The sequence below is a fragment of the Vombatus ursinus genome, unplaced genomic scaffold (assembly GCF_900497805.2).
Source record: "Vombatus ursinus unplaced genomic scaffold, bare-nosed wombat genome assembly UNPS02009770.1, whole genome shotgun sequence".
Lineage (NCBI taxonomy): Eukaryota > Metazoa > Chordata > Mammalia > Diprotodontia > Vombatidae > Vombatus > Vombatus ursinus.
The window spans coordinates 18,580,200-18,601,743 of record NW_020949548.1 but is presented as its reverse complement, the minus strand read 5'-3'; the positions used below and the strand labels follow the sequence as shown (position 1 = coordinate 18,601,743).

The 21,544-nt window shown below is 43.6% G+C and overlaps 1 protein-coding gene across 1 annotated transcript in view; it reads right to left on the bottom strand.

Annotated features, from left to right (window-relative positions):
* Positions 1-21,544, bottom strand: part of OTOG (otogelin) — a 132,509-nt gene that overhangs the window by 108,819 nt on the left and 2,146 nt on the right. The window contains exons 5-16 of the mRNA XM_027852660.1: positions 18,417-18,495; positions 17,295-17,387; positions 16,865-17,019; positions 13,233-13,351; positions 11,564-11,769; positions 9,637-9,767; positions 8,994-9,100; positions 8,333-8,442; positions 6,073-6,201; positions 5,197-5,305; positions 3,848-3,894; positions 3,216-3,361 (exon numbers count right to left, since the gene is read on the bottom strand). Of these exons, the coding sequence (XP_027708461.1) occupies positions 3,216-3,361; positions 3,848-3,894; positions 5,197-5,305; positions 6,073-6,201; positions 8,333-8,442; positions 8,994-9,100; positions 9,637-9,767; positions 11,564-11,769; positions 13,233-13,351; positions 16,865-17,019; positions 17,295-17,387; positions 18,417-18,495 (1,431 nt within the window). The remainder of the gene's footprint in view (positions 1-3,215; positions 3,362-3,847; positions 3,895-5,196; positions 5,306-6,072; positions 6,202-8,332; positions 8,443-8,993; positions 9,101-9,636; positions 9,768-11,563; positions 11,770-13,232; positions 13,352-16,864; positions 17,020-17,294; positions 17,388-18,416; positions 18,496-21,544) is intronic.

Sequence of the window (21,544 nt, the reverse complement as noted above, 5' to 3'; positions counted from 1 at the left end):
AAGAGGATCCATTAGACGGTGAGCTCCTTGAGGGCAGGGACTGTCTTTTGCCATTCTTTGTATCCGCAGCACTTAGCACAGTGCGTGGCACATAGTAGGCACTTAATGAGTACTTATTGACTGACTGACATCTAACAGCAATCTAAGGTTTTATCTTTTCACAGGCTCACACCTAGACCAGCAGCCCTGGTCCCTCTTCCCCGTTTCCCTGCTCAGCTATGGTAGAGAGAAGTGGGAAAGAGTCAAGTGGAAAGCATAGGGTCATTTCCTATAGAAATCAGGATCATAGCTTTAAAGATGAAAGAAATATTAGAGGTCAGTGAGTACAATTGCCTCTTTTACTGATGGAGAAACTGAGGACCAAAGAGGTTAAATGACTTGTCCAGGGTCACACAGCTAGTATGTGTCAGACCTCAGATCTTCCTGACTCCAAGTCCAGAGATGTACTCATTACACCATGTTTGACTATGGCCCACTCCCACCTTCTCCAAGGAAGATGATTTTCCAGTTGGATGTTGAGTTTGAAGCTTCATCTCCCAGAGAGGAGACATCTCTTTGCTTCTTTGGAACAGTTTGGGGAAGTAGCCCCTAAAATAATGCCCTTGAGCTGCTTAGCCCTTCCAGGTTCCTCCCCACTGGGAAGGTCAGTGACACAGTCAGTCTGAGTTCCCCTCTTCCCAAGGAAGTAGAAGGAAACATGAGAACAGAAGAAGGAGCCCTTCATCTGGGAGAAGAAGTAGGAGGATTTTTGCTCAGGGCCCCAGTGACTGCTGGGACTCTGGAAAAGATGGGATCCAATATCTCTTAGATAATCTATATCAAACTCATAGGATCATTGCTTTAGGGATATTAGGGCCCTTAGAAATCATCTACTCCATCCTCCTCATTTTGCAGATGAAGACACCAAGGTTCAGAGAGATCCTGTGACTTTCCCACAGTTGCTCAGGTACTAAGTGTCAAATGGAGATTTGAATCCAGGTCCTCTGACTAGAGTTAGTACTCTCTGTACTATATAACATTGACTCACTCTAGACCTCACTCAATGGTTCTTGATGCCTATACAGCCCAAGGGAGTGATTACCAAACTCAGAGTATTGATCTACATAGCTAAACCACATCCAGACACCCCCCCCTCATGGCATTGGTCTATCTGGGGTGTAGTAGAACCCTGACTAGCTTCCACATCACTTGTGTGTACACTAATATTATTCCCCAATTGGAGGGCAGACTCAATCGCATCTCCAGGAGAGGAGATATCTTTGTTTCTGCTGAAAAGTTTGGGGAAATGACCACAAGGTGATGTTTAAGAAACTATTTTCTAACCAAACTCTTAGGGCAGACAGGAAAGCATAACTATGGGAGCCCCCCAGAACCACTGACCTAAACAGTACCCAGAGTACACATAGTTCAATTCTCCAAACAAAACCTGAATCTCCATCTGAAAGCAGGCTCTTAGAAACTCATCAGCTCCCTCCTACCCTGCTGAGCTGCCTCCAAAGCCATCCTCCTCCCCATCACTGCCAACCACATGCTGTCACCATCAACCTCATCTTTTAAATTTTAATTTAATTTTTTCAATGAATAAAAATGAATTTTATCTCCCTCTTGCTGAATTAAAAAAAGAAAGAAAAGAAAAACCTTTGCAACAAATATGCATAATCAAGCAAAAAAAAAAATCCTCCAAATCACCCTGCATGAAAGGTCTTAAAATACTGCCCCTAAGCTCATAATAGCTGGCCCTCCCCTTCTGACAGGACCCAAACTCAATTAAAATGCTTCAGAACTCAGTTCTCCACTCATCCTGACAGCTCTAGGTCAGACTGCTGACATTCCAATTAGTCTAAGCCTGCCCAGTAGCCTAGCACAGGGGCAGGTCCCTTCTCCAGTGAGGAGATGACAGTGTCTATTCTGTCATTTCTGTGCCCGGGAACTGCCCAGGGACTTGTGTGCTAATAAGTGATATACAATGGAGGGACTCTCCATCTTAAACTTCATGAATTAAGACTTCAGTATCCTGAGGGAGGCAGGAAATAGTGCCACTCTTCTGCCTTGGTCAAACTATATCTGGAGCTCAGACCTGGGCACCACATTTATGGAAAGACATTTATAATCTATGGCATGTCCAAAAGAGGGGGATCAAGATAAATAAGAGACTTGAAATTATTCCATAGGTATATTAGTTGAAGGGACTGCTTAGCACGGAGAGGAGAAAATTTAAGCAGGGGGACATTGATTGATGTCTTCAAGTAAATAAAGAAAGAGGGATTAGATATAGTTCTCCTTGGCCCCAAAGGGAAGAATTGGGAGCGCTGGCTAGAACCTCCAGAAGGGCAGAGTTCAGTTTGATGCAAATAAAAATAATAGCTAGCATTTATATGATGCTTTAATAAAGGTTTGTAAAGCACTTTACAAATATTACTTCATTTCATCCTCACAAAATGCTTAGAGGTAGGTCCTATTATCATTATTCCCATTTTTACAGAGGAGAGAATTAAGGCAGATCGACATTATATGACTTTCCCAGGGTCATGAACCTAGTAAGCACCAGTTTGGAACTGAACTTATGTCTTGCTGATTCCAGGTCCTGGATGCCTTTCTAATGATAAGTATCTATAAGTAAAATGAGCTGCCTTTGGAGGTAGTGAGGTCCCCATCAATAAAGGTATGTCTTCCAATGGAGATTTGGTGATTACTTGTCAGGGATGCGGCAGAGGGTTCCTGAACAGATACAGCTCTCATTGTCACCGTCCACTATAGTTAGTAGTCTTCTAAGTGTCCCCTGAATCTACCTAGCTTATTCCTATCTCTGAGCCTTTGGTCATTTTGATTACCATGCCCGGCAATCCTCTTATCTATCCATCTAAATCTTACCTGCTCATCCTCCAAGACACAGCTGAGGTCTCTCCCCTCCTCCATAAAGCCTTCCCTAATTATTTGAGTGTACACGCCACTTCACCCTTCGCTGAATACCCATAGTTAGACGAATCTGATCTTACGCTGAGTGGGGCTCTGGTTGTTTCAAGCTTGTGAACTTTGATATCTGCCCTGAGACTGTGAGGGGAGCAATTGGGTGGGGAGGGGGGGTTGCCTTATCTTTCACCCTAAGGAGTTTTTTTTTTTCCCATTGATTGGCATTTGGCTCACTTGCATGCAATCTCCTCTTCTCATTTGCCACCCCCACGAACTAGCACTGACCATTGCAGCAGAAAGCTTACCGGACCACACGGGCCATTCTGTATTGTCACCGTGAAGGTGCCTGAAGAGCGGCTCTTGGCCAGGATGTACTGGCAGGTGGCGGGAAACGTGTACCGGCGGCCATCAAAAGTCGTGAAATGGATGTCTCCAGTCACTGAGCACTCCGCTGAAAGAGCAGGGAGCCTGTCACACCCAAGGTAAGAACTGCACCCTAACCAAGGGATCCTGGTCTGCTAGGAGCCAAGATGTGAGGGAGGAGATGCAGCCCTCCATCCCTGGAGGATGAGAGTCTGACGGAGAAACCTAGACCCTGTCCTTGGGTCCTCCATCTGATGCGCAAGAGGCACAGGCTTAACCTCCAGAAGCCCTCATTCTGAGCGGAGGGGGAACAATCGTCCTGACTCTGATGGAAGGAACCCTGTATGTTCTTAAAGCTTAGAAAACTTCAAAGTTAAAAGCAGTTTGGTCTACAGGGCTTAGTGTCATTCAAGCAAAAACACTCAGGTCAGAGAAGAGCTCTTTATATGAAGTATCTGAATCATCCACTCTACTCCACTGCTAGCATGACCCTAGAGAGTTGTTCCTATGGTCCCCACCTCCCCCTGATCTGGAAGCACGAAGCTGAAAGCCCTCCCCCCAGGCCACAGGGTACCTGGGCAGGCTGAAGCACTGCACATCCATTTGCCCCCTTTGCATGTGCTGAGAAAGAGAGACGACATTTCAGAGGTCATGTTATGCCAGGCCCAGGTACAATCAAACTTCCAGTGACCAGGAAGGGGACTGGCACCCTCTGTCTACCCTCCATTCACAAACTCAGCTAGGCCCCACAGCCTGATCAGCAGTTTTATCTAGATTTACCTCTGGTCTTCCCAAGAAGGGCCATAGATCCTGGGATCAGAGGCCTAGGTATTCCTTTAGAAATGATGAAAGGAAGCTCGCGGAGGTCATCTAGTCACCCAAGGGCCCACCAATAGTTTCAGAGATAGGATCTGATGCTAGAACCTCTAACTGCACAGCCAGTCATCTTTTCATTGTACCTAGGGTAGAGACAGTCTCCCCATCTCACCCCACCCCTACCGCTGAAGCAAACAATGTCTGTACAAGGGACTAGGGATGACCCAATAAGCACAATGCTCGTCTCCCATAACAGCCTCTCCCTTCCCACCCATGTCCTGTCCTTCCCACTAGGGAAGAGCTGGGATTAGGGGAGGTTAAAACACCCTCTGGTCTCTTTAACCTTTTCTCTTTGGTATCTTTTCATGGTTTTCCTTTTTGTTCATATTTTCCTCTTTGGTGACCACTCTGGCTTCACTAAGTGCCTATTTGCTCAGTGCCTCTAGGCAGGGCATTTCTAAGGCTTAGGGAGAGGAGGAGGAGGGCCTGAGGGAAGAGTTTGTCCCCAGCAGCTCAGAGTACAGCCCAGGAAAGAGAATCAAGGAGGCCTGGGCCAAGTCTGCATTAGGCTCAAATGCTCCAGAAATGGGGCTGGAAGAAGCTTTAGGAAGAGCCCTAGAGCCAGAAAGGGGGAAGTCCAGAACAGAGCTGATAATTATGAGAAAAGAGAGAAGTCTTTCCTCAGTGAGATATGGTATAACTAGAGCAAAGAGTCAGGAAACCTGGGTTCTGACTTCAGGACAGTAACAAACTCAATGTATGACCATAGGCAAGTCACTTTCCTTCTCTGGTCCTCGGTTTCCCCATCTGCAAAATGAGATGGTTGGACTACATGACCTCTAGGGGTCCTTGAAGCTCTGATTTTCTATGGTTCTAAGATCAGAGTGAGAGGGCAGTATCTATCTCCCATCAGCCTATCAGGGAATGGGAATCCCCCTCCCCCATGCACTATCTCTCCATGGACTACACTCCATCTTTTCTATAACCACATCTAATTAGGATCAAGTCACCACCAGCCTCTGGCCGTCTCTCCTGAGTGGCCCCACAGAACCTGGATGTATAGGGATGCCCAGCTCCTCCTAACCCTTCCCCAAAGTAAGCACCAACCATGTGTTGCAATCGTCATTCACCACAGAGCCTGTTGGATACAGACTCCCATGGAATTCACAAGGACACTCAGCAGGTGCCATGCAGCCCCCGTCTTCAAAGATTAGACCTGGGAAAGCAAGTAAAATCCAGCTCTGATGACAACATTGCCTTGCTCAAAAATCTTTAATGATTCCCCCACTGTCTACATGGGGAATTGAACTCTTCATGCCTGCTATTTAATACCCTCCATAATATAGGTGCCTTCCCACTCCGTGGAGCCTTAATCCACTTCTTTATGAAACCTCGCCTTACCACCAGCTACACAATGATCTCTCCTTCCTTTGAAATTAAAAGATGTACACTCATCTATACCTCTCATTAGGTATTTGCCAAACACTACCTCGTGCTGTCAAGTATCTTTTCATGTGTCTACATCCTGGTTTCCTAACCAAAATACAGGTTCCATGAAGGCAGGGACCTTGTTGTGTTAAACTGTGCATCATACACACATACACACATACACAGTGTGTGTGTGTGTGTATGTGTGTATGTGTGTAGGGCATGAAAGAAGTGGTTTATTGAATGACAGTGAATAAACAAATTAATAAGCAAGTGGATGAATTATTTAGTGAGTGAATTAATGTATTATGAATAAGAGAGCAAATTTATGAATTAGTGAGTGAATGAGTAAGTGATTGAGTAAGTAAATAAATAAATGAGTGAGTATGTGAATAAGTGTCTCTGTCTTTCCCACACCAGAATTCCTTAGTCACATTATAAATCTTAGTGAATCTCACAGCATGACCTCAGAGCCACCCATCAACAACCCCCAGTTCATTAGCTCTGGCATTAGGTTTCCCAGGGTAACCAACTACTTCCTCCCTCCAACATTACCCTCGGGGCAATAGCAGCCATCCACACAGGCAATCTCACTGTCGATGCAAGGGGTCCTGGGCTGGCAAGATACAGGACAGCAGTTAATGCATTCATTGTAGATGAAGGCGTCCTCCTTGCAGGTCACAGCTAGAAGGAGGGAGGACAGGAAGACAAGCCATGAGGCAGTGTTTGCTTTTCACAGCATATCTGGTCTGTCTACATACTAATTCTTGGGATCCTCGTGTTAAAGCCCCAAGTTCCATCCCCAGTTCTCCCTTCCCCAGCTCCTTTCCTCAGGGGAGGAGTCTTTGCTCTCTGATGTCCCCAGCTACTGGTGGGGTTGAATCTCTAAGCATCACTGCAGAAACAGTATCCAGCCTCTGTCTGAGGATCCAGGAACCTGCCACCAGTCTTTCAGAGGGAGTCCTCAGATAGGGGCAGACCCCTTTCATCTCTGAGCTGGACACGTGGATGGACAAGAAAGCTTTAAGGGAATAAATTAGGATTATAGGATCTCAGAGATGGAAGAGGCCTTGGGGTCATATCTAGCACAATCTTATGGTGACCAATACAGGAAACTCCTCTATAACACCCCTAATATCCACTTATCCTGCCTCTGCTTAAACAGTCTTAAGGAAGGGAGATCTCACTCCCTCCAAAATCAGCACATTCCATTATTTGAAAGCTCTAATTGCTGGGAAATTTTTCCTTTATACGGAGTGTCTCTCTGCAGTTTACATCCTTGGATCCTCATTCCATCCTCTGGAGCCAAGGAAAACAGGTTGAATCTCTCTTCCACATAACAGCCCTTTGGTTCTTGAAGATATCAATCATTGTCTCCTTGAGTTTTCTCTTTTCTCGGCCAAACGTCCCCAGTCTGATCATCCTCTCCTCATATGTCAGGCCTCTAGTCCTCTCACTGTCCTAATGGGCCATTTCTAGATCCATCCCAACTTGCCAATATCTTTAAAAGATGTCACCTGAATAAATACCAATCTCTACAAGCATCTAGATGGCACAGTAGATAGAATGCTGGGCCTGGAGTCAGGATGACCTGAGTTCAAATCCAGCCTCAGACCCTTACTAGCTGTGTGATCCAGGGCAAGTCACTTAACCTTGGTTTCCTCCTCTGTAAAACAGGGATAATAATAACACTTATGTTTTTAGGGTTCTTGTGAGTCTCAAATGAGATAATATTTGTAATGTGCTTGGCCCAGTGCCCAATACCATAGGCACTTAATAAATGTTTTTTTTTCCCTTACCCCCTCTACAATGATTATATGTAACCATTTTATAAAGCGCTTTCTTATCCATTATGTTATTGGAGCTCTACGGTGACCCGTCAGTAGGGAAGGAAGGAATTGTCTTCCTGGTTCTTCTTTCCTTTGGTGAGGAAATTAATAGTTTTGTTTAATGCCAAAGTATGTTTAATATGTATTTGTCTCTGCTGACTCTCCAAATGACTCTCTACCACCATGTGGGTGTGACCTTGGGGAAACCCTTTCACCTCTCTGGAATTCAGTTTCCTTAAATATAACATGAGGGGATTTGGTCCTATGATTTCCAAGGTTCTCTTCCAGTCATAGCATTCTTGGATCTCTGATTGGGGGAGGGGTAAAGTCCACATCCTGAGCTCCCTTAAACAATGAACTGAGCACCCCTGGTCTCCCCCAACCTCAGATATAGTGACGGATCAGAGGTCATTAGGCATCAGGGTGGCACCGGGGATAGAGTCCTGGGATAGGACCCAGAATCAAGAAGACTTGACTTCAAATCTGGACTCAGACACTTATTAGCTATAATAAGCAAGTCATTTAACTTCTGCCTGCCTCAGTTTTCTTATCTGCAAAATGAGGATAATAATAGCACCTATCTCCCCTTTCTGAGAGGATAAAAAGAGTAAATACTAGCTTCTTCTTCTTGTTGTTATACGTCTAGAGCTGGAAGGAATCTCAGGTCATCTCAACAATCCACTTCATTTTACAGATAAGGAAACCAAAGTCCAGGGAGGCTCCGAGGTCTTACAAGTAATGTCAGAAGCAGGATTTGAACCCAGCTCCTTTGGATCCAGAGCCGGTGCAGTTTCCATTGTGTCATGATGACACCAGCCATGACTCAGCTTCATATCAATGAAGCCGGGTTTCTCTGACCTGAGACTCCCTACCTCCAGCCCCTCCTTCACAGCCCAGATCAGAGATGTGCCCCTAGGCTTTGGGGGTTACCCTCGCCCTCCCCCCCAGTGTTGTTTGTGCAGACTTCACTAATGCATTCAGCCTACCGCACAGGGGGAACTTGGCTCTCCAGCCCTGCAAGGAGCGCCCCGCATGGGCACATGCCCGGGCATATTCCGTCAGTGCCCGGCACCACGTGGCATCATCAGATGCTGACCTGAACCAGAGAAACCGAGGATCATGGTCAGGATCAACAGGTCCATCCCTCCACCCTGACCTCTATCCCTGAGACCTTACAGATACAGAACTAGCAGAGGCATTACCTGGCTGACCTTCTGACTTGTTTATTTACATCCAGGGGTGGAAACAAAGTTGGAGAAAAAGCGAAGCTTAATGAAAGAGGCTCTGGATTGAGAATCGGGTCACTTGGGTCCCAGCCCTGCCTCTGCCACTCACTCTGTGTGACCCCCTCCTCCCCCTACTTCCCCTCCCTAGGTCTGCTTCCCCACGGAAAAAAAGGGGAGATTAAACTCTATTTTCCTTTCTAGCTCAATTCCAACCCCACAGGGCGATAGGGAAGATAAAAGACAAAGGAATATTTTGAAAATAAGAAAGGCATAAGGTTCAAAGACTCCAGACAATTCAGGCTTAAGACTTAGACCAAATCCCGTGGGTGGGGATAGCCCTGTCTCAGACCCGAAGCAGGAGCTCCCTGCCCCATCCCCATCTCTCAGGATGCCTTCCCTTAGAGCACTACCACTCACTCACAGGCAGAGGTCACTAGTGCAGCTAGCCATGAAGGGCAAGGGGTTGACGTAGTCATGGCAGGTGTCAAATGGGGGCTTCTGCAGTGCGTCACACAGCTCATACACCCCCTAGAAACAAAGCAGCACAGACTGTAGAGGGTGGAGTAAGGAAGAGCACAGAGGTCTTAGAGGGGCCATCTTATCCCACCACCTGTCTCTATGCAGATCCATTCCTTAACTAGTCCAGAGTCAGATGGACAGAAAGGATGAAATAAGAAGGAGGAAGACAGAGAGAATAGCCTAGAGAGTGAAGAAAGAAGGAGAAATGATAGAGAGGAAAGGGAAAGAGATAAGAAAAGGAGGGGAATAGGAAGAAGAAGGAGGATAGAAAAAGGGGGCAGGAGGAAGAAAGGATGAAGGAAAGCACATTTCTCCTAGACCCCTCCCCTCCAGTATCATGAAGTACCTAACAGTCGGAGAATGGTTTTCTTCTGCACAAAGTGCCCAACATAAGTATCTCCTCCCACATTTGAAAATGAGACCTCAGCAATGGAGCTCATGGGCCAGCTAAGAAACCTTCATTTTCTCTTCTTTTAGAGGGAGAAACCAAGACTGGACCCTGAGGGATAGGAATAGAGAAGAAGAGACTCTTGGGGGACCCAGACCTGCATGGCAGCAGGGCTCTGATGGAAACATGGAGGCCGTGATGGAAATGAGACATTCGGTCCAGGGGTCTCATCTGGGGGATCTTCCTGCCAGCTACTCACGAACTCGGCCACATCCTCGGTCAGTCTTCCTGTTGGGTAAAATATCATCCCAGGGATGACCACCGAGGAAAAGGAAGGAATAACATCAAAAGACAGTAAAGAAATAGGAGAAAACATTTTCCCTTCTCCTTTGAAGAGCAAGAAATGCATGGGTGGGGAACATTCTGTTTATTTTCAGATCTTCTTACTACATTAATTAGTTTTGCTGATTAGTTTTTCTCTTCTGTCTCTTTTTTTTAAAATTCTTTGCTACCTGAGAGGAGAGCGGGAAGGATACAGAGCAAAATTCGGGCAACATAAAATAAAGATAGCAATAAACATTTACTTTAAAAAATTAACCCTCATATGGCACCATTTCCAGTTCCCTCACTGTCCTATTTACCTTCCTCTAGATATTTTCCATCCCCATCAGGCAATAATTCTATATTATACCATTTGGCATTCACTGTCATTGTTATGGTTTTCCTAAAACACCCTCCCCCCATAAGCTTCAGTGGCTCCCGACTATTTCCAGGAGCAAGTATAAAATCCTCTGTTGCATTTAAAGCCTTTCACAACCTGGCTCCTCCCTGCCTTTCCATTCCTCTCACACCTGACTCCCCTCCAACTCTCTATGATCCAGCTACACCAGCCTCCTTGCTGATCCTCACACAAATACTCTGTCAACTCTGTGTCTTTTCAGCCCATGTCTGGGATGTTCTCACCTCCACCTTCTAGATTTCCTGGATTTCTCCAAGACTCAGTTCAAATGCCACCTTCTATAAGAAGCCTTTCCCAGTTTCCTCAGTTACTAGTGCCTTCTCTGTGGACTATTATCATGATTCCAGCAGTGTCTGGGTGACTACCTTCTCACAACCTGAGATACATAGGTAAAGAATTACTAACTCCATTTTACAGATGAAGAAACTGAGGGTCAAAGAAGTAAAGGGACTTGCTCAATGCCACATAGTCATTAGATGTCAAGACCTGAACCTAAATTTCCTGACTACAAGATGAGCAACAAAGACACTAACATAAAATTAAGTACGTATGGGTTATCAGCCCCAAAGAGTGATTTGAGGAGTTCTGGGAAGGGCTTCTCCACCTCTAAACTGTAACAAGCCATGGAAGTAGAAAAAACTTCATGTAAGGATTGGACAGTGGGACTTCTGAGGTTCTTTCCAATCTAGAATCTCAGGCTCTCAGATGACTATTGCTATCATAAAATCATCCTCTTCATCATCAAGGGTATATTGGTAAATGTTTAACAACCAGATCTCCAAAATATACACAACACACTTTTAAGTTTATATCTGTATTATTAACATTTTTAAGTCCTTTTCTTAGATTTAGACAATCAACAAAACCCTAAATCAAACCCTGATTTGTAGCATTAGCAAAGTTCCAAAGTAAAAATGCTCACACTGAAAAGTTAACAATCAGTTCATATGAGTTAGCTCCAAAACACCCCGGGTCATTATAATCATCAACAAACATTCACAAAGTACCTATTATGTGCTAGGCACCATGCTAAGCACTGAGAATATAAAGAAAGGAAAAACATGGTCTTGCCCTGAAGGAGCTCCTATTCTAATGAAAGAGACAACATGCAAACAACTATGTTCATACAAAATACATGATCTCTATGCCCATCCAGCATAGGACCAACACCTATACTGGGCTGGGCACACAGTAGGCCCACTGAACTGACTCAATTGATGAAAAGATTAGCTTTTCCCCCAACCCCACCACCTGATCTCTCCAATTCTGGGTGCCTCTCTTGATGCTCCAATTAGGAAAGGGATGGGGAATAGAAGGTCTTGAGCCATTGGCCCTCAAGACTCACCAAAGCTGGTCTTCAGGTCATCCTGGGGGTCAGCATTGTTGTTCCCACACAACCCATGAGTCTTGCCTAAGTATTCAGGGCTCATCTTGATGTAGACAGCTGACTCACCATCCCAAGCCAGCGTAAAAGCAGACTGGTGCTGCACAATGACATAGTCAGCCATCTGATGAAGTCGCAAGTTCCCTGTAACGTGAGGCAGCTGGACCCTACCAGGGCATAGGGGGAGACAACACAGGGTACTCAGAGCTCCCAAACCTCCTGCTCACTGAGATGCTCCAAGTAAGGTGCTTATTAAAAAGCATTCCAAACTAGAACATCTGACCCACCACCAGCTACAGACCCACTGGAACATACCACAAACAATTAGAAAAATGACAGTAACTCACTGTTTGCAAAGTCTTCTCTTCATAAACTATAGTTTACACAGCAAACTATTACAATAATTTATACAATATTTTACAGCTTATGAAGACTTTGTAAACTATAATTTACAAATTAAAGTATTACATTAATAATTGTAATTATAGTTTACAGATTCTATTACAATAGAGATAATAGTAATTTACATCTGTATCATATTTTACAGTTTATAGCTTTTTCTTACAGTACACAATGCAGATCTCATTAAATGGAGGTGGTAAGTACATAACTCCATTTTATAGATGAGGAAATGAGGAGATGAGGATACTAAGGATCAGAGGGATAAAGCTTCCCCAGGGTCACACAGCTAGCAAGCCTCAGAGCGACGAGTTGAACCTGAGTCTACTGGCTACACAATCAGGCATGAAGATACTGAACAGAAGGTCAGGACCCAAAAACGCTCATAGGGATAGGAGGGATGGAGGGAGAGACTCCTCTACCCCCAAACTAACAAGAGATCATAGAAGGGGAAAGTCTACTGGGTCTGGAGTCAAAAGACCTGAGTTGGAGCCCAGTCAACACCTATTAGCTCTGAGACTGTGAGGAAATCACTTTATCTCTCAGCCTCAGTTTTTGCTTCTCCAAAGTGGGGATAATAATACTTATAATATTGTTGTTATGAGGGATACACTTTGAAAACTGCAAAATATTATATAAATGATTATGATATAAACACTTATTATATATTGAACATTATTACTATTATCTAAATAAACATAAATGAATTATCATTATCACCCCTTTTAGCCTACCACACTACCAAATTCAACTATTAATAATTTGTTCCTTTGCATGAATCCAAGTTCCTTTTTTAAAATGCAACTCTCTCTGAGAGGGATGGCACATGAAGTCCCTAAAACCTCAGGATGAATGAATTTATCATATGAGTTGATCCAATAAAAGAGAAACCTGGACACCAAGACACTGAGAGGGAAGGGAGAAAGGGAGAGAAGTGAAAGGGAAGTGAGGCCAAACACAAGCTTTGGTGATGGGGCACCTTTGCGCAGGCCCTTTGCTATACACAGTCTGTATACATATTGTGTATACAACCCTACTAATTGCACCCCCTAAACAAACCAAAGATCTCTTGAGGGCTTAATGCAAGGTCATCCAGAACCAGAGAATTTAAAAAGAGATATAGAAAAATTTCCTTTCCATTGTACTTTCCTCTTAGAAAAGTTATTGCTTCTGCCCAAGACCCCATATGCCAGGAATGGTAGGACAAGGTACAAGAAAGTTAGTTCATTACCCCAAACCCCCGTGGGTGACATTCCTGCTCAGGCGGATTTCATCTTCCCCTGCAAAGAAGAGGCTGACAGACCGTGGGCAGTTGTAGGGGAAAGAGCTGCATTCTGGGTAGTTGTGAACCTGAAATGAGAGGGTTGAGACACCTGAGCCAGGGAGGACCTACTGCCAGCATTGCCCCATTGCAGGTCCTGCCCCGGTGGAGAGCTCTGGGTCTGAGAGTCAAGGTGAGGCTTGGATCTTTCTTTCTCAACTCTTCTTAGCTTTACTGGTACTATAAGAGTTAGGAGCCAAACTTCATCCAGAAATATAACTAATGTCAGATAGATTTGAGTTGGATTAACTCAAATGATAACAATAATAATAATAATAACTAGCATTTATAGAACATTTTAAGGTTTGTGAAGCACTTCACATGTTATCTCATTTGATCCTTAAAACAAGCCTGTGAGGTAGGTGCTATCATTACTCCATTTTATAGATGAGGAAACTAAAGCACAGAGAGGGTAATGCAACTTGCCCAGGGTCACATAGCAAGTGTGTGTCAGAATCAGGATTGGAACTCAGGTCTTCCTAACTCAAAGTCCCTCATTCTGTCACCTAGCTGCCTCTACATATCTGGCAAGAGTAAGAGTGATAATGGCAAGTTTTGGATAAATAATAAGGAACCATGGAAGAAAAAAAAGAGTGGAAGAGTAAGAGTAAAAATTTATCAAGTGTGTCCTAAGTACTGTCTAGGACAAAAGGTGCTCTGACTGACCTACAGGTATGCAACCTGGCAGATCTCTCTCTATAATAGCAATGGAGATTCCAGGTTTCTATGGCTTTAAAATGATAATAACAATAAAAAACTACATACGTTTAAATGAAACTACCCAAAGGGTCTGTGATTTCATCAGGATGGGGAACTCCTGGTGTGGGAACTCTCTCCACCAACACATCTCTCACCCAACTACAATTTAATAGAATGCTAGGGAGTTACCTGAGAAAAATTAGGTTAAGTAATAACAGCTGTCATTTCTATAATGCTTCTAATAAGGTTTACAAAGCACTGTGTGTGTATAAGCATATACATAAGTGTATGTATGTATATGTGTATATACACACATATATATTTATGTATATATATGTATATCCATATATATGTACATATGTATCTATACACACATATGAAATCTATATATAGAGAGAGGTATCCATATAGGCATATAAATAGATTATAGAAAGAAAGAGAGAAAGAAACAAAGAAAAAGGAAGTAAAGGAGGAAGGAAGGAAGGAAGGAAGAAAGAAAGGAAGGAAGGAAGAAAGGAAGGATGGGAGGAAGGGAAGAAAGGAAGGATGGGAGGGAGGGAGGAAATGAAGGAGGGAGGGAGGAAAGGAAGGAGGGAGCAAGGGAGGAAGGGAGAGAGAGAAGGAGAAAGAGGGAGAGGGAGAGACAGAGACAGAGACAGAGAGAGACAGAGAGAGAAAAATCTCATTTGATTCTCACACAGGAACACAGCTAGTTAAGTGTAAAGAAAGCAGAATTTGAATAAATGAATAAACAAATGAGAAAGCATTTACTCTGTTCCAGGCCCTATTCTAAGCACTGAAGATACTAACAAAAGCAAGGGACACAGTCCTTCACCTCAAGGAGCTTATATTCCTAGAAGTGGTGGTCAGTGAGCAGTGACAATTGATTGGACAAGGAAAAGTGAACCTATCTGATGGAAAGAGGGAATGGACTTCCCTCTCAGGGAGTTCAGTCTGAGACATGTATCTTTTGGACACAACCAATACGAGATTTTGTTTTCCTTTACTATGCATATTTGTTACAAGGATTTTAGTTTTTCTTTGTTTGCTTGTTTGTTTTTTCCTAGTGGGGACTAAGGGGAGGTGAGAGGGAAAGAATATAGATTTTTGTCCATTGCCAAAAATAAAATTAAATTCATTTTTTTATGAAAGGTGAGGGGTTGAATTTGAACTTGGATTTTCCAGACCCAGCACTTTAACCACTAAGCCACACTGTCTCTCAGTATGTATATAGTGCTTGCAGGTTTGCAAAGGGATTTCCAAATGTTATCTTATTTGACCTGATGACATTACTGAGACATAATAAGCTAACCTTCCAGCATGAGAATCCAGTCCACTCTGGAGTAACATTTCTTAGTGTAACTTAATATGCTGGTATGTGGGCTAAGCATTTGATCGAGTCTTTCATACTTCTTGTAGACAAGAACACATGTAGACCAGAGGATAATCTAGTCAAATGCATTCAGAACCTGGCTGAATGAATGAAGCTAAAACAAAAAGTCATTAATGGGTTCTCAGTAGAGGCCTCAAGGGATCTGTCCTGAGTTGGTCTCATGCTATTCAATATTTTTATCAGGTCCTTGAATGAAGACATTGAAGGCACTCTTGTCAGATTTGTAAAAAACATAAAACGGGGAGGGAAAGCTAACATTTTAGATGACTAGCAGCAATTCTCAAAGTGTGGTCAAGGGAATCCTTGAAAATCTGGAGGTTTTGTGGACTGAAAACTCATTGTGAGGAAATAACAACATGACAAAATACCCCAAAAAAGATGCCATCCTAGGTTAGAGATAGAGTGTCCAAAATTTAGAGGATGAGAATCTTTCCTCAGTTCCAGTCAGACCACACAGGAGTACTGTGTTCTGTGCTGGATGCCTATGGAAAGGACATTGACAAAGTGGAGGATATTCAGACATGGCAGTCAAGGTGTTAAGGGGACTAGAAATCATGCTGTCCAAGGATGGGACTGGAGATGTTTACCTTGGAGAAGAGAAGACTTAGGGACACCTCGTAGTTGGGTTTAAAAATTCCTAAGACTGTCATGTGAAAGCAAGATTAGACGTGTTCTCCTTGGCCTCAGAAAGAAGAATTAAGAGTCACATGGGGAACATGTAGAGTGACCAATTTTGGCATGTTAAGGAACAACTTCCTAATGACTACAGCTGTTAAAAATGGAAAGGGAAATCTCACCGAGCTCTCCACTCTGAATGGTTCTTTTTGGGGTTTTGTTTTTTTTTTTAGGCAATTGGGGTTAAGTGACTTGCCCAGGGTCACACAGCTAGTAAGTGTCAAGTGTTTGGTCTGAGGCTGGATTTGAACTCAGGTGCTCCTGACTTCAGAGCCGGTGCTCTATCCACTGCACAACCTAGCTACCCCGACTCTGGATGTTTTCAAAGAGAATTTGAAGAATGATTTAGACTGCTTGTGCTTGGTCCCAGAAAGCTGAACCATAAGCAATGGATAAAAGTTGCAAGGAAACAAATTCTCAGGTGTAGATTGAGCTAGGTGGCCAATTTGATCACCAAATCTCAATCGGAAAGATCCTATCAGTGCCTTATAAGGTTGATTAGTAGGAAGCAGTCCTTGAAGCCTAAGACTAAGCTGATCAATTCAGGCTCCTGAACTGAAGACCAAGGTGAAAGACTTCATCCCAGACCTTACCAAGATCCAGAATCCTTTTGGCCCAACCTAAGTTAACAAGCCAAACTCTTTACAACTCATCTCGACTTTAGTCTATAGCACTGTGTCCTACACATGAGCATAGACACCACAATCCCCACCCCCAAATGCACACATTTGTAGTAGTGAGTGGGACCAGGGCTAAAGCCATGCACCTTCCTCACCTGAATGGAGAAGCTCTGCTCACCAGGCTCATACTGACCCACCAGTGTGTAGCTGGCTCTCCCAGAGAAAAAGTAATAGAGGCCATCAAACGTCTCGACATGGTGCTGTCCCCACGTACGGCAAATGTTGTCTCTCTCTGGGCCTGTGTTATACACTGAGCACAAGCAAAGGGAAAACTTTCAACAGGAAGTCAGGGCACATTTCTAGGGAGGAGGTCAGTGGCTGAGTCCAGAGGATGAGTGCATTCAGTTGCCCAGAGATGAATGATCAAAGTCCCTACCATCCTCCAGCCACCTGTCCAGGGGTTCAGGGCACTATTGTTCTCTCCCCCTGAAAAACAACAAACTGGGGAGATTCTCCAAGCCCCATTTTCTCTACCAAAGTGGCCCTACTATCCTCAAGTGCATCTTTTTCTGGGTCCAGTCATACCTGTCTGGCATCTCGGACCCGTTGCATTAAAACGCCTGCAGTCACAGAATGTCTGGTGCACACATTCCCCTCCATTAAAGCAGGAGAATAAGTCTGCAAGTTAAAAGCAATATACTCTCTGAGGGTCTAGATTTGGAGTTCTAGACTCTAGAGAAGAGCAGTAGTCTCCATACTTTTTGATCACCCATCCCACCATCCCACCTAGATGGGTTTGTGGAAGGGAGTGGGCAATGTAAGATTTTCCTAATGGAAACTATGTAGCTGTTGTAGTTGGAGTTAAGTTATAACTGACTTGAGGAACTGATGCTCACTTCAGAAAGGGAAAGGTTGGGAGATTGCTAAACTCCATGTAGGGGTAGAATGGGAAAGTATTAGGCTATAATGGGTGAGAGTTATGTGATTGTTTGGGAAACAAGCCCATCATCGGCTACTGAGGGGAGGGTGCTGTGTGACCAGTCCTCCTGCTCTACTCACCACTGGTTAACCTATCACCCCTTGGGGTCATGCCATGGCCCCCACTCCAGACACCACTGAACTAGAGCATGAAGAAAGCCAATCACACAGATGTCACTGAAACCCAGTGTTTGAATAACTGACTCTAATTCCATGTTTACCTATTAGCTGGTGGCTTATGAGAAATTTCAATCTACACTTCTCTTCTCAACAACTCTCATAGGGTAATTCCAAACATACCAGATTGGGGAACAAAATATAGTAAGAAGGGAAGGCCATGAGCAAGAAGAGGTGATAAGTGTGGAAGGGGAGAAAAAACCACAAGAGACAGAGGACAAAAACAGATCAGGACTTAGCTACCAGAGGGAGAACAGAATGGATCAATCAACAATTATTTGTTAAGCGCCTACTATGTGCTAAGCACCATGCTAGCCTGTGGGGTATGTAGAAGAATAGGAGGATAATTCGATGAGAGAGAGCTCACACAGATACACCCTGTCACATCCATTGCCTGTCCAGGTATATCCAAGTATACGGAGGAGACATTTAGGAGAAGGGAAGGCTGTGAGCAGTTCTCCAAGATTAGGAAGAACATGACGGTTGCAAGAAGGACCATGGGACTCTCCGATTTCATAGGCCAGTCCCCTTCCAAGGCTTAAGACAACTTACAGGGAGTTGCACACTTGGTACGATGGAGTCGTCTTTCCCAGACAGAAAACATGGCTGAAGATGCCAAGGGTGCCGACTCCTTCAGAATGACGAGAGAGAGAAGAGAGTTGTTTGAAGCAGAGATTCAAGGGTCAACTACATTTCCTAATTCACTACAATTCACAACGTGTATGCACACCCATGCCACAGATGGATAGAGGAAAAAAAGTCAGGTGAGGAAGTAATAGAATTATGGAATTGCCTGACTCCATTACATTAACGATTTCCACATACACTTAGCTACTGCTCCTACAGAAGACCTAAAGTCTCTTCCTTCAGACTCTGGAGGAATCTGGTCTTTTCTTCATTCACCTGACTTTTGTTCCTCTACCCATCTTTGGCCTGGGTATGCACACTGCACACAGGATCCAAGCCCAGCATATGGGTGTACATACACACACACACACACACACACACACACACACACACACACACATATACTCACACACATACATGAGACCCAAGCCCAGTTGCTGAACAATACATTTTCCTACTCCAAATAATCTATCCCAAGGGGTCATACACATTGTTGACAGAGAATGAAGCTGGGGGAAAAGAAGATTCCAACAGAAACTACTGTTCTTCCAGAAGGTCTGGCCAAAGACCATGTACAAGTGAATGCTGAGCTAAAACCTATCCCTTGCCTATTTCTCCCCTCTGCCAAGTTTCTCTCATTTATAGTCATAGCAACTTTGAAACAGTCTTTAGCCAAATCCATTTGGTTTGCTCATTGTAAGCATTTACCCCTTGGGAATTTGCAAATGCTACAAATTGGAGCTTGATTTATTCTTTTATTGATTGTCTAGACTTTAGAAAGTGATAATAATGGAGATTAAAGCCAGAGCTGATCATGAGTACATTACATTTCCAGAGAGCCAGTTGTTAAACATTTATAAGCATAATTAATTCTGTCTACCTGACTGGAATGATTTAGTCTTCACGGATCCAATGCCCCATTCAGCAACCTTCTAGTCAAGCACCTATTTATTCCAGTCTTATTCCATGCAAGGCTCTGTGCTCAGTAGTAGGGAAAGACATAAATCAGATCCCAAACTGTTAGGCCATATGAGTCCAGCTCTTTTGCACCCATATTCTCTTCCAAGTTCTCAAGCACCATGATTTCAGAACATCTAGGTTTACAAAGAATCCAAAGGAGGATGGATATGCTACAGTGGGCTACCCAAGAGGCCTGAGCAGGAAGTACAAAGGACATGACTGAGGACATTGATGACCAGAAAAGAAAGTGGGCTAGTTATGTGGCAAGAGTTAACAGCAAAAGAAGTAGCATGGCAAGTGGGTAAAATCCTGGACTTGGAGTCTGGGTAATCTCAAATCGTATCTCAGGAACTTCCTAGCTGTGATAGGAAGAGCATATAATTTCTCTGGGCCTTGGTATTCTCATCTTTACAATGGTCCTACAAGCCTATGAACTTTTATGGAAAAAAATAAACCATGTGGTATCAGCATGCCTCTAAGGTATTGCTTACATTGCTCCCTCTTTGGAATCAATATCCCTTTTCTGGAATCGTCTATGCCCCAAAAATTCCAGTTGCTTAGGTAATTGGCATCCCATCCCTGACCTGGCACCTCAAAATTGGGAAACCAATCAGATCCACCAGTTTCTATCAAACACCTGAGCTACTCTGAAGCATGAAGTGATGATGAACCCAGGAATCCCAAGAATGAACTTGGTGTAAATTCTCACTTAATTTCTTATGACGAGCAGAAATATATCAAAACCATGTAGAAGGGATAACTGTACACTGAAATCATTGGTCCATGCCACTCCCTTCCCCCCAAAAAAAATTCTGAGCAAAGGACTCCTCCTTCAGGTAGCAACCCCCTTGGAATGACCAACAATCTCTAGATTGACCCTCAGTTGTTTGGGTTTCAGGCTTCAATTTCATAGTTGTATAGTAACAGCGAGGTTTATTTCTACCTTTGGGGATATCATAATACTTAAAGGCTTAGTTCGAAGTCAGAACAACAAAACAAAAACTGGTCTTGGACCTCAGTTTCTTCATCTCTAAAATGAAGGGGTTGCCAAAAGATCTCTGAGACTTTTTTCTGGCTCTAAATCTATGATCCTGTGTTCTAACATACAATGGATGGGCATCCCTTTTAAAAAAAAAAAGGCTCAGAAACTAAAGTCAAGCATCATTGCCTCCATTTTCAGAAAGAGCCACAGGTCTTACTGGTATTAAGCTCAGTTCCCTACACAGACAGGTAAGTGCCCTCCCTCTGGTCTCAGCTGCGCTTCCCCGGCAACAGCCGTCACAATAATGATATTCCACTGCTCCAAAAACAGTAATCTGAGAAATCTGTCAGGAGCCACATTCTTAAGAGGCTGGCTGCCAGTCTTTACAGGTCCATAGACACCTCCCTAAGGAGAAAGGTGGAAAGGAAACTTACCCAGTAATCCTTATGAATGCAAAGAAAGAGAATACTGTGTAGACAGGGGTACTTAGATAAAGATTACTACATGATGAATGTGTTAAGTGAGCCAATGAGTTTATGAAAAGGTGATTTGGGGAGATTATCAAGAGGCAGCATAGCACAGGATAGAAAGCTAGCTTTGAAGCTAAGAAGTCCTAAATTCAAATCCCACCTCTGGAACCTAGCGGCTACACTTTCATCACACGGTAAAATGAGGATTTTGGACTACATAACTTCCAACATTAGATCTAAGATCCTCTGATCTTAGTCCAAAATTTCATCCTCTCCTCTCCCTGATTCACTTTTTCCCACCTGTCTGCATTAGCCAAAATGACTAGTAGGTATACAGTTATCCCTTCCACATTGCTAGGGTTAGGGGTGCAGCAGCCCCCATGATCTGGAAAATCTATGAAAAATTTTTTGGCTCTCCCTTCATACCAGAGAAATCTGATTTTTTTCTTTTCTTTTATGGGGTATTTACAGCACCTTATTGTAAATTTTGGATTGATATTATTATATAATACTATACATATATTTTATGAATTTCTAAGTTTCCAAACTTTTTCTGTGTCATCTGCAGGCCTCCTCATGTTATCTGCAGCTTCCAAAAAACTCCCCAAAAATTTCCATTAATTTCTTCTGCTGACCCTCAA